Source organism: Lepidochelys kempii, chromosome 2, assembly GCF_965140265.1.
Source record: "Lepidochelys kempii isolate rLepKem1 chromosome 2, rLepKem1.hap2, whole genome shotgun sequence".
In the NCBI taxonomy this organism is placed as follows: domain Eukaryota; kingdom Metazoa; phylum Chordata; order Testudines; family Cheloniidae; genus Lepidochelys; species Lepidochelys kempii.
The window spans coordinates 148,793,693-148,806,336 of record NC_133257.1 but is presented as its reverse complement, the minus strand read 5'-3'; the positions used below and the strand labels follow the sequence as shown (position 1 = coordinate 148,806,336).

Below are 12,644 nucleotides of genomic sequence, written 5' to 3'. Positions count from 1 at the left end.
TGGTGCAGTTTACTGACTTGGTTTGACCTCAGCGAAACCAATATTCCCACTGTTATTACTGCTTGCTGTGCTCTCCATAATGTCTGTGAGAGTAAAGGGGAGACGTTTATGGCGGGGTGGGAGGTTGAGGCAAATCGCCTGGCTGCTGGTTTCGCACAGCCAGACACCAGGGCAGTTAGAAGAGTACAGGAGGGCACGGTGCGCATCAGAGAAGCTTTGAAAACCAGTTTCATGACTGGCCAGGCTACGGTGTGAAAGTTCTGTTTGTTTCTCCTTGATGAAACCCCCCGCCCCTTGGTTCACTCTACTTCCCTGTAAGCTAACCATCCTCCCCTCCTCCCTTCAGTCACCACTTGCAGAGGCAATAAAGTCATTGTTGCTTCACATTCATGCATTCTTTACTCATTCATCACACAAATAGGGGGATAACTACCAATGTAGCCCAGGAGGGGTGGTGGAGGAGAGAAGCACCAGGAGGGGTGGTGGAGGAGGGAAGGACAAGGCCACACAGCACTTTAAAAGTTTAAAACTTATTGAATGCCAGCCTTCTGTTGCTTGGGCAATCCTCTGGGGTGGAGTGGCCGGAGGGCCCCCCACTGCGTTCTTGGGCGTCTGGGTGAGGAGGCTATGGAACTTGGAGAGGAGGGCGGTTGGTTACACAGGGGCTGTAGCGGCGATCTGTGCTCCTGCTGCCTTTCCTGCAGTTCAACCATATGCTGGAGCATATTGGTTTGATCCTCCAGCAGCCTCAGCATTGAATCCTGCCTCCTCTCACCACGCTGCCGCCACCTTTCAGCTTCAGCCCTCTCTTCAGCCCGCCACCTCTCCTCCTGGTCATATTGTGCTTTCCTGCGCTCTGACGTTGTCTGCCTCCACACGTTCGTCTGTGCTATGTCAGTGTGGGAGGACAGTATGAGCTCAGAGAACATTTCATCACGAGTGTGTTTTTTTCGCCTTCTAATCTTCACTAGCCTCTGGGAAGGAGAAGATCCTGTGATCCTTGAAACACATGCAGCTGGTGGAGAAAAAAAAGAGGCAGTGGTATTTAAAAAGACACATTTTCTAGAACAATGGATACACTCTTTCACGGTAAACCTTACTGTTAACATTACATAGTTCATGTGCTTTCGTTCCAAGGTCGTATTTTGCCTCCCCTCACCCCTCCCCATGGCTAACAGCGGGGAACATTTCTGTTCAGCCAGAGACAAACAGCCCAGCAGGAACGGGCACCTCTCAATGTCCCCTTAAGAAAAGCACCCTATTTCAACCAGGTGACCATGAATGATATCACTCTCCTGAGGATAACACAGAGATATAAAGAACGGATGTTGTTTGAATGCCAGCAAACATGCGCTGCAATGCTTTGTTCTACAATGATTCCCGAGTACGTGCTACTGGCCTGGTGTGGTAAAGTGTCCTACCATGGTGGACGGAATAAGGCTGCCCTCCCCAGAAACCTTTTGCAAAGGCTTTGGGAGTACATCCAGGAGAGCCGCAAATGCCAGGGCAAATTAATCATTATACATGGTTTAAAAGCAAGCATGTTTAGTATTTTAAAAGGTACACTCACCAGAGGTCCCTTCTCTGCCTGGCGGGTCCGGGAGGCAGCCTTGAGTGGGTTCGGGGGGGACTGCCTCCAGGTCCAGGGTGAGAAACAGTTCCTGGCTGTCGGGGAAAACCAGTTTCTCCGCTTGCTTGCTGTGAGCTATCTACAACTTCATCATCTTCCTCGTCCCCAAAACCTGCTTCTGTGTTGCCTCCATCTCCATTGAAGGAGTCAAACAACACGGCTGGGGTAGTGGTGGCTGAACCCCCTAAAATGGCATGCAGCTCATCATAGAAGCGGCATATTTGGGGCTCTGACTCGGAGTGGCCGTTTGCCTCTCTGGTTTTCTGGTAGGCTTGCCTCAGCTCCTTCAGTTTCACGCGGCACTGCTTTGGGTCCCTGTTATGGCCTCTGTCCTTCATGCCCTGGGAGATTTTGACAAATGTTTTGGCATTTCGAAAACTGGAACGGAGTTCTGATAGCACGGATTCCTCTCCTCATACAGCGATCAGATCCCGTACCTCCCGTTCGGGCCATGCTGGAGCTCTTTTGCGATTCTGGGACTCCATCATGGTCATTTCTGCTGATGAGCTCTGGCCAGCGTGGCAAGCTGCAGGTGACCATGCAAACAGGAAATTGAAGTTCAAAAGTTTGCGGGCCTTTTCCTGTCTACCTGGCCAGTGCATCTGAGTTGAGAGTGCTGTCCAGAGCGGTCATGATAGAGCACTCTGGGATAGCTCCCGGAGGCCAGTACTATCTAATTGCGTCCACAGTACCCCAAATTCGAGCCGGCAAGGCCAATTTAAGCGCTAATCCACTTGTCAGGGGTGGAGTAAAAGGAAATCGATTTTAAGAGCCCTTTAAGTCGAAGAAAAGGGCTTCATCGTGTGGACGGGTGGAGGTTTACATCGATTTAACGCTGCTAAATTCGACTTAAACTCCTAGTGTAGACCAGGCCTCAGGCTCAGACCCTGTTGTTCTGTTTTCTCCGGAAGCAGTGACAGTGGTAATCTGTGACCAAACAGCCTCCTTAGAGAAGATTTATTTAGAACAAAAGTATTTCAGAGAAAAACAGGTATGAAAACAACATAGGCTAGACATATGTCTATTTTGCTAGGTATCTTCTTATATTCCAGGTTAGGATCCAGGCAGGTCTATAGACCTCGGAGACCGCTAGGGTCTGACTGCGAGTTAAGGGAATGGACTATTCCAAACTGTTTCTTACCTTTGCTTCAGGGAGAGTCCCCTTTTAAAAGCTGTTCAATCTTTTTGATCTCCAAGTTCCCAGCCCGGCAAAACAAGGTTGCATATTCCTTAAATCTGCTGTCTTTGCACATTCTTTCAAGTGTCCACAGGGGTGTTCTTATCATTTTCATGTTCTTTCCATAGCTCTCTATTAAGCTACATCAGTGCGTTCATACAGGAAAGTCTTAACACAGTAACTTCCTCTCATTAACCAGGTCATGTATAGTATTCATAAAATTATTACATTTCTGTATTCTTAGTTTACATAGCAATTCCACGAATGCTGTAAGTTTGTCCACTGTTCAGATTTCTGGAAAGGCATGAGGCAGCTCTGGACAAGCTTAACTCTGCACTGACAAATTCTTGGGCATTTAATTTCTTTGGGGTTGGTTTTTTTAAATAACTTTTTGGCACTCTTATGTACTGCAGCCCAACCCTTCCCGTTCACTTTCTCTGACTCCTTGCAGTGATTACCTTGTATGCAGAATGCATTGCCCATACATCATCTCTTTCTTCCCCCATTTCTGTGCCTGTTTTGTACACCTGATTCTTCCTTCTCTCAATGTTGGCAGGGGTCCCAAAGGTTGAAGAGCTGAGGAGCGAATGCAAGAACTAAAATGGAGTCAGTGGGAGAGCTTTTAGAAGAGGGGACCAACATGGTGGTTGTGGATGATGATGGGGAGGCTTTGCCTCTGTCCTCCCAAAAACCCAGCTTTTCAACTCTGATCCCTACTTCCCATCCTGCTATTCCCTACACTGTTCTAATACACTCTTAGATAGCCCTTCTCTGCTCCAACCCCCCATATTTCCTCCAATTGCTCAGACTACCACCACTGCTTCAACATCTCATCCATTCTTTCTATCATGTCTATGGCTCCGACCACCTGCATTATGCCTGCTGCTCTGAGCTACTACCACCACACACTGGCTTCACCTTCTTCCTTGCCACTCCTTGTCCCTGGTAAGCTTGGAGGGGCTATGAGGTGGTAGGAAGGTGGCACTGGTGGAACTGTAAGGAATGCATTCATCAGCAGGAGACAAGGAGGGGCAAGAGAGTGGAGATAGAGATTTGGGAAGGACCTCTGTGTCTAAAGTACAGGGAAGAGGCTCTATACATCCATCTGCAGTATAGCACACTCAAGAGGTATGAAGGGGCCCAGGTGCTCTTAAATGAATGAGAACACCCCATGGAGATGAATACAGCCTGAAATGATAGTTCTGAGAGGTGTGAATTGCTTCATCTATCTCAGTGAGTTGTCTCGTCTCTCCCACCGCAGGTGCTTAATATCATAACTAGCAGATGGGGTGGGGGAAGAGGCTCAGGACCCTCAGAATGAAGGTTCAAATGGGGGGTTAGGGAGAGGGTCACAGGGCCCCCAGATCACAGCACGGATATGAACACGGAGAAGGCCTCAGACTTCATTCCATACAGGGGCAGGGGGGACAGATCTCCGCTTACATATGGGGATCCTTGTCTTTCCTTGGGGTAGGGTTCCCTTCTCTCCCCACTTTGTGAGACACATTCATAGAATCATAGAATATCAGGGTTGGAAGGGACTTCAGGAGGTCATCTAGTCCAACCCCCTGCTCAAAGAAGGACCGATCCCCAATTAAATCATCCCAGCCAGGGCTTTGTCAAGCCTGACCTTAAAATCTTCTAAGGAGATTCCACCACCTCCCTAGGTAACGCATTCCAGTGTTTTACCACTCTCCTAGTGAAAAAGTTTTTCCTAATATCCAACCTAAATCTCCCCCACTGCAACTTGAGACCATTACTCCTTGTTCTGTCATCTGCTACCACGGAGAACAGTCTAGATCCATCCTCTTTAGAATCCCCTTTCAGGTAGTTGAAAGCAGCTATCAAATCCCCACTCATCCTTCTCTTCCGTAGACTAAATATCCCCAGTTACCTCAGCCTCTCCTCATAAGTCATGTGTTCCAATCCCCTAATCATTTTTGTTGCCCTCCGCTGGACTCTTTCCAATTTTTCCACATCCTTCTTGTAGTGTGGGGCCCAAAACTGCACACAGTACTCCAGATGAGGCCTCACCAGTGTCGAATAGAGGGGAATGATCACGTCCCTCGATCTGCTGGCAGTGCTTCTACTTATACATCCCAAAATGCCATTAGCCTTCTTGGCAACAAGGGCACACTGTTGACTCCTATCCAGCTTCTCGTCCACTGTAACCCCTAAGTCCTTTTCTGCAAAACTGCTGCCTAGCCATTCGGTCCCTAGTCTGTAGCGGTGCGTTGGATTCTTCCGTCCTAAGTGCAGGACTCTGCACTTGTCCTTGTTGAACCTCATCAGATTTCTTTTGGCCCAATCCTCTAATTTGTCTAGGTCCCTTTGTATTCTATCCCTACCCTCCAGCGTATTTACCTCTCCTCCCAGTTCAGTGTCATCTGCAAATTGCTGAGGGTGCAATCCACACCATCCTCCAGATCATTAATGAAGATATTGAACAAAACCGGCCCCAGGACCGACCCTTGGGGCACTCCACTTGATACTGACTGCCAACTAGACATGGAGTCGTTGATCAGTACCCGTTGAGCCCGACAATCTAGCCAGCTTTCTATCTACCTTATTGTCCATTCATCCAGCCCATACTTCTTTAAGTTGCTGACAAGAATACTGTGGGAGACCGTGTCAAAAGCTTTGCTAAATTCAAGGAACAACACGTCCACTGCTTTCCCTTCATCCACAGAACCAGTTATCTCGTCATGGAAGGCAGTTAGATTAGTCAGGCATGACTTGCTCAACCATAGCCTAGAGAGATGGGGTTGTGTGTGGGAGTCATGTCCCTCTATCTGGCCAGGACTAGAGAAGTGGGAAATGGGCAGCAACTTCAAATAGTAGGGGAGAATGTGGGGGAGAGCCCTTGTTAGTGTCAACTATGGGGTTAGGAATGGGGAATTTGAAGCTGAGTTATAATACAGACGACACCAGAACCCAGTCACTGTGTTAGATTATTACCTCACTAAGGCAATTGTCTCAGGGCTTGTCTGCACTACCGTGTGGGGTCGATCTAAGGTACCCAACTTCAGCTGCATGAATAGCATAGCTATAGTCGATGTACTTAAATCTACTCACTGTGGTGTCTTCGCTGCAGTAAGTCGACAGCTGACACTCTCCCATTGACTCCGATTGCGTTTCTCGTTCTGATAGAGTACCGGAGTCGACGGGAGAGCGCTCAGTGGTCGATTTATTGCGTCTATACTAGATGCAATAAATTGACCCCCCGCTGGATCGATCACTGCCCGCCGATCTGGTGGGTAGTGTAGATGTGCCCTTAAGATCAGAGATCTGCCAGCTCCCAGGCAACAAGACTGACCCCCATATGCATAAGAAAGTAAGATAGAGACCCTTCGAAAACAAACACAACATTGCATACCCAGTTGCCCCTCCTGAGGTGATAAGAGAATGAATCATGTGGGAAATGTTAGTTATGTTGCTTACTGCACTTACCAGAGGTGCCTAGGTGCTTCAGAGATGAGGGTTGTATAAGAATCTGAATAGAACAGACTACACATTTAGTATATAAATACATGGTGTTTTAAATGCTTTGTTTTTTTATGAAAATTAAACAACCCCTAAAAGCGTTAACTGTTGTTTCTGTTTGCATTCCCATTTGTATGTATATTAATTTTGTTGTTAAGACTATTTTCTGTCCCAATGCAGATAATAAACCGTTCAACGACAGAGCTACCTCTTACAGTGTCATATGATAAAATATCTCTTGGAAAGCTCAGATTTTGGATCCACATGCAAGATGCAGTGTTCTCCCTGCAGCAGTTTGGTATGTTTACTTTTTCACAGCAGAAGGTCAGGTTCTTAACTTCTAATACATAAACTACATATTGACTGCCTTTACAGTACTATAAAATGGTGTAGTTCTTCTATCTTGTTTGACACATTATCAGAAAAATCTGTGGGTTTCTGCTAAACACCATCTTGTGTTTGTACATATAGTACGTTGTGGTTAAAATTAAGCAATAAAATCAACAGCTGAGACTAATTTCAAGGGAGCAGTGATCCTTCCACTAGCTGTTAGGGGCTTTTGCATGTGAAAGTCCATAAGTGCTGCTTTAAAACAAAAGTCACTGTTGGGGTATACTTTTAAAAAATGTTTTATCTTCAACTCCTGAAAAATAAAATCCTAAATAAAAAATACACTTCATTATATTCACTTAACTAAAAATAAAGTATACATAAAAGAGAAATGCCCAATTGCTAACAGACTGATAAACTATAGGAGGTAGTTTATGCTTTTATGGCCTACATTAATTCAGATTGCCTCAATTCTCAAGTAGTTTAATTTGATACACAGATCGTAATCTTAAGAAATACCTCCATTCTCCAATTGACTTCATTTGGAGTTGCGTACCTAGGACCTGAATTTAAGTTGCTAGGGATGTCAAGCTGGATATCCAGAATGAGTGAAAATTTTAGAAATCAAACATTTAACCTCCAGATAGACTGGTCATTGGCAGGCCAATCATGTCTTCTCCATTCCCTTGACTCTGCCCTGTCTGTGATGTATTTTGCTCACCAGTAATTTTTCTGCCTCGCTACAGCCGTGCAGCCAACCAGCTTCAGGAACTGTACACTGCCTGCCATTCTACTCTGGATTTCTTCTGTAAAGTTTTCAAAATTGTGTCTTTGTTATAACATAGATAAAATATTTAATACATGAGATGTTTTTTTTTTTAATGAATAACACTGATAAGAAATTTTCTGTGATTTTGTATCTTCAGATGGTCAGATACAGAAGTCAGTACTGAAAATCTCTTTAAAGTAACACAATTTAGGCAGGTAAAACAGAAAGGGAGAGCCATTCTGGAAAAAGAAATAGAAAGTAAAGGGTGGCTGAGTAAATAGTCATAGAATCATAGAATATCAGGGTTGGAAGAGACCTCAGGAAGTCATCTAGTCGAACCCCCTGCTCAAAGCAGGACCAGTCTCCAACTAAATCATCCCGGCCAGGGCTTTGTCAAGCCTGACGTTAAAAACTTCTAAGGAAGGAGATTCCACCAGCTCCCTAGGTAATGCATTCCAGTATTTCACCACCCTCCTAGTGAAAAAGTTTTTCCTAAAATCCAACCTAAACCTCCGCCACTGCACCTTGAGACCATTACTCCTTGTTCTGTCATCTGCTACCACGGAGAACAGTCTAGATCCATCCTCTTTAGAACCCCCTTTCAGGTAGTTGAAAGCAGCTATCAAATCCCCCCTCATTCTTCTCTTCTGCAGACTAAACAATCCCAGTTCCCTCAGCCTCTCCTCATAAGTCATGTGTTCCAGTCCCCTAATCATTTTTGTTGCCCGCCGCTGGACTCTTTCCAGTTTTTCCACATCCTTCTTGTAGTGTGGGGCCCAAAACTGCACACAGTACTCCAGATGAGGCCTCACCAATGTCGAATAGAGGGGAACGATCACGTCCCTCGATCTGCTGGCAATGCTCCTACTTATACGTCCCAAAATGCCATTGGCGTTCTTGGCAACAAGGGCACACTGTTGACTCCTATCCAGCTTCTCGTCCACTGTAACCCCTAAGTCCTTTTCTGCAGAACTGCTGCCGAGCCATTCGGTCCCTAGTTTGTAGCGGTGCATGGGATTCTTCCGTCCTAAGTGCAGGACTCTGCACTTGTCCTTGTTGAACCTCATCAGATTTCTCTTGGCCCAATCCTCTCATTTGTCCAGGTCCCTCTCTGTCCTATCCCTACCCTCCAGCGTATTTACCTCTCTTCCCAGTTTAGTGTCACCTGCAAACTTGCTGAGGGTGCAATCCACACCATCCTCCAGATCATTAATGAAGATATTGAACAAAACCGGCCCCAGGACCGACCCTTGGGGCACTCCACTTGATACCGGCTGCCAACTAAATATGGAGCCATTGATCATTACCCATTGAGCCCGACAATGTAGGCAGCTTTCTATTCACTTTATCGTCCATTCATCCAGCCCATCCTACTTTAAGTTGCTGGCAAGAATACTGTGGGAGACCGTGTCAAAAGCTTTGCTAAAGTCAAGGAACAACACGTCCACTGCTTTTCCCTCATCCACAGAGCCAGTTATCTCGTCATAGAAGGCAATTAGATTAGTCAGGCATGACTTGCCCTTGGTGAACACATGCTGACTGTTCCTGATCACTTTCCTCTCCTCTAAGTGCTTCAGAATTGATTCCATGAGGACCTGCTCCATGATTTTTTCAGGGACTGAGGTGAAGCTGACTGGCCTGTAGTTCCCCGGATCCTCCTCCTTCCCTTTTTAAAGAGGGGCACTACATTAGTCTTTTTCCAGTCGTCTGGGACCTCCCCCGATCGCCATGAGTTTTCAAAGATAATGGCCAATGGCTCTGCAAACACATCCGCCAACTCCTTTAGCAGTCTTGTATGCAGTGCATCCTCCCCCATGGACTTGTGCATGTCCAGCTCTTTTAAATAGTCCCGAACCACTTCTTTCTTCACAGAGGGCTGGTCACCTCCTCCACATGCTGTGCTGCCCACTGCAGCAGTCTGGGAGTTGACTTTGTTCGTGAAGACAGAGGCAAAAAAGGCATTGAGTACATTAGCTTTTTCCACATCCTCTGTCACTAGGTTGCCTCCCTCATTCAGTAAGGGGCCCACACTTTCCTTGACTCCCTTCTTGTTGCTAACATACCTGAAGAAACCCTTCTTGTTACTCTTAACATCTCTTGCTAGCTGCACCTCCAGGTGTGATTTGGCCTTCCTAATTTCACTCCTGCATGCCTCAGCAATATTTTTATACTCTTCCCTGGTCATTTGTCCAATCTTCCACTTCTTGTAAGCTTCTTTTTTGTATTTAAGATCAGCAAGGATTTCATTGTTAAGCCAAGTTGATCGCCTGACATATTTACTATTCTTTCTACATATAAGGATGGCTTGTCCCTGTAACCTCAATAAGGATTCTTTAAAATACAGCCAGCTCTCCTGGACTCCTTTCCCCCTCATGTTATTCTCCCTGGGGATTCTGCCCATCAGTTCCCTGAGGGAGTCAAAGTCTGCTTTTCTGAAGTCCAGGGTCCGTATTCTGCTGCTCTCCTTTCTTCCCTGTGTCAGGATCCTGAACTCGACCATCTCATGGTCACTGCCTCCCAGGTTCCCATCCACTTTTGCTTCCCCTACTAATTCTTCCCGGTTTGTGAGCAGCAGGGCAAGAAGAGCTCTGCCCCTAGTTTGTTCCTCCAGCACTTGCACCAGGAAATTGACCCCGACCTTTTCCAAAAACTTCCTGGATTTTCTGTGCAGCGCCGTATTGCTCTCCCAGCAGATATCTGGATGATTGAAGTCTCCCATGAGAACCAGGGCCTGCGATCTAGTAACTTCCGTGAGTTGCCGGAAGAAAGCCTCGTCCACCTCATCCCCCTGATCTGGTGGTCTATAGCAGACTCCCACCACGACATCGCCCTTGTTGCTCACGCTTCTAAACTTAATCCAGAGACACTCAGGTTTTTCTGCAGTTTCATACCAGAGCTCTGAGCAGTCATACTACTCTTACATACAATGCAACTTCCCCCACCTTTTCAGCCCTGCCTGTCCTCCTTGAACAGTTTATATCGATTCATAACAGTACTCCAGTCATGTGAGTTATCCCACGGAGTCTCTGTTATTCCAATCACATCACAATTCCTTGACTGTGCCAGGACTTCCAGTTCTCCCTGCTTGTTTCCCAGGCTTCTTGCATTTGTGTATAGGCACTTGAGAGAACTTGCTGTTTGTCTTGCTCTCTTAGTATGAGGCAAGAGCCCTTCCCTTTCACGTTCTCCTGCTCGTGCTTCCTCCCAGTATCCCATGTCCCCACTTACTTCAGGGCTTTGGTCTCCTTCCCCCGGTGAACCTAGTTTAAAGCCGTCCTCACTAGGTTAGCCAGCCTGCTTGCAAAGATGGTCTTCCCTCTCTTCGTTAGGTGGAGCCCGTCTCTGCCTAGCACTTCTCCTTCTTGGAACACCATCCCATGGTGAAAGAATCCAAAGCCTTCTCTCCAAGACCACCTGCGTAGCCATTCGTTGACTTCCACGATTCAACGGTCTCTACCCAGGCCTTTTCCTTCTATGGGGAGGATGGATGAAAACACCACTTGCACCTCAAACTCGTTTATCCTTCTTTCTAGAGCCACATAGTCTGCAGTGATCCGCTCAAGGTCATTCTTGGCAGTATCATTAGTGCCCATGTGGAGAAGCAGGAAAGGGTAGCGATCCGAGGGCTTGATGAGTCTCTGCAGTCTCTCCGTCACATCATGAATCCTAGCTCCTGGCAAGCAGCAGACTTCTCTGTTTTCCCGGTCGGGGCAGCAGATAGATGACTCAGTCCCCCTGAGGAGAGAATCCCTGACCACCATCACCCGCTTCCTCCTTTTGGGAGCGGTGGTCATGGAACCTCCATCCCTAGGACAGTGCATCTCATGCCTTCCAGTCGGCGGAATCTCCTTCTGTTCCCTTCCCTAAGATGTATCATCTAGTCCACTCTCCGCATTAGTACCTGTGGAGAGAACATGAAAACGGTTGCTTATCTGTATCTGCGCTGCTGATACATGGACGCTCCCCTTTCTTCTTCTGAAGGTCACATGCTGCCAAATTTTTTCACCATCCTGCCCCGCTGTGCAGCCTGCTCTGAATCTTCAGAACATTGTGTCCATAGAAGCATATCCTGACGTCTGTCCAGAAAATCTTCAGTTTCTCTTATGCAACGCTGGGTCGATACTTGTTTCTCTAGACCTTGAACCTTCTCTTCTAATATAAAGACCAGCTTGCACTTTGTACAGACAAAGTCGCTTCTGTCCTGTGGAAGAAAGACAAACATGGCACATCCAGTGCAGGTCACAACAGCTGAACACTCCCCATCCATATTACCTTCCTTCTACGAGCTTCCTCAGGAGTTGTCGTAACTACTCAGAGAAGCTGGCAAAATGAAAGCCTCAGGGGGCTCTCCCCAAGCAAACTCCTTCTGTTAGCCTCTCTGCTCTTTGCTGCTCAGGTGGTTCACAGCTGACTGGCTTTTTATAACAGTCAGGCTCACTCAAGGCTCACCTGGAACAAAGCACTCCTAATTCACACTTTTCAAACAAACAACCAATGAAGCAGACGGTCAAACTGTGAAACTGTCTCCACAACAGAGACTTAGATACTCACCAACACAGGCTCCCTAATGCAGCCCTTAGTGTACCTCCTCTCAGACAGATCCCAGGCAAACTCCCTCTGTTAGCCTCTCTGCTGTTTTCTGCTCAGCTGGTTCCAAGTTATCTCTTAACAATGCAGTTGAACATTGCACTTGAGACAATTTTTTATTACAAATAATTTGTGAAAAAAGCATCTAAACTTACATGCTTTCTCGAAGAGTAACTGTGCAAATTTGTACAGAGTCACAAGATTCCAGGCATGCTAAATCTATGCTTTCATGAAAGGGAGAGTCAGGGAGTTAGATATTACACTTGTCTTTTAAAGGCGCTGCACAAAACTCACGTCCTGGGAGAGGAAGGACTAAGGTACATTGAAGCCACCTTCTCACATTCCTGATTCTGGGCTGCCGTTGTGGTCCCCCGGGTATCTTAGGTATCCTGTCCCCAGCTGCATATGGGTGGAAGTTCTATGTCTCTTCATGCCTCCAATCCTGGCACATGTGGCAGAGGCATAATAGGCAGCATAAATTGCCTTGTGCAAAACCTGCAGCAGGCCGGAGTTTCCCAAGCCAGATCTGGGCTGTAAAAAAATCTTCTGCACTACAACGGCAGTATAAAAGGGCCAACAGGGAAGGAGTGAATTCTTCACAAGCTTTTTCCAATCTCTTAAAAATAACAGTTGAAGTATCCAAAAACAAAATCTGAATCAGTATCTGA

General features: G+C 46.6%; 1 protein-coding gene across 9 annotated transcripts in view; it reads left to right on the top strand.

Annotated features, from left to right (window-relative positions):
- The window catches only part of CLPTM1L (CLPTM1 like), a 116,908-nt gene that overhangs the window by 24,672 nt on the left and 79,592 nt on the right, over positions 1–12,644 (top strand). For all 9 annotated transcript variants that reach the window (XR_012157395.1, XR_012157396.1, XR_012157394.1 and 6 more), the window contains exon 6: positions 6,471–6,588. Coding sequence is in view for 6 of the 9 variants with exons in the window: in XM_073332453.1 (XP_073188554.1) it covers positions 6,471–6,588 (118 nt within the window). In the remaining 3 variants the exon portion in view is untranslated. The remainder of the gene's footprint in view (positions 1–6,470; positions 6,589–12,644) is intronic.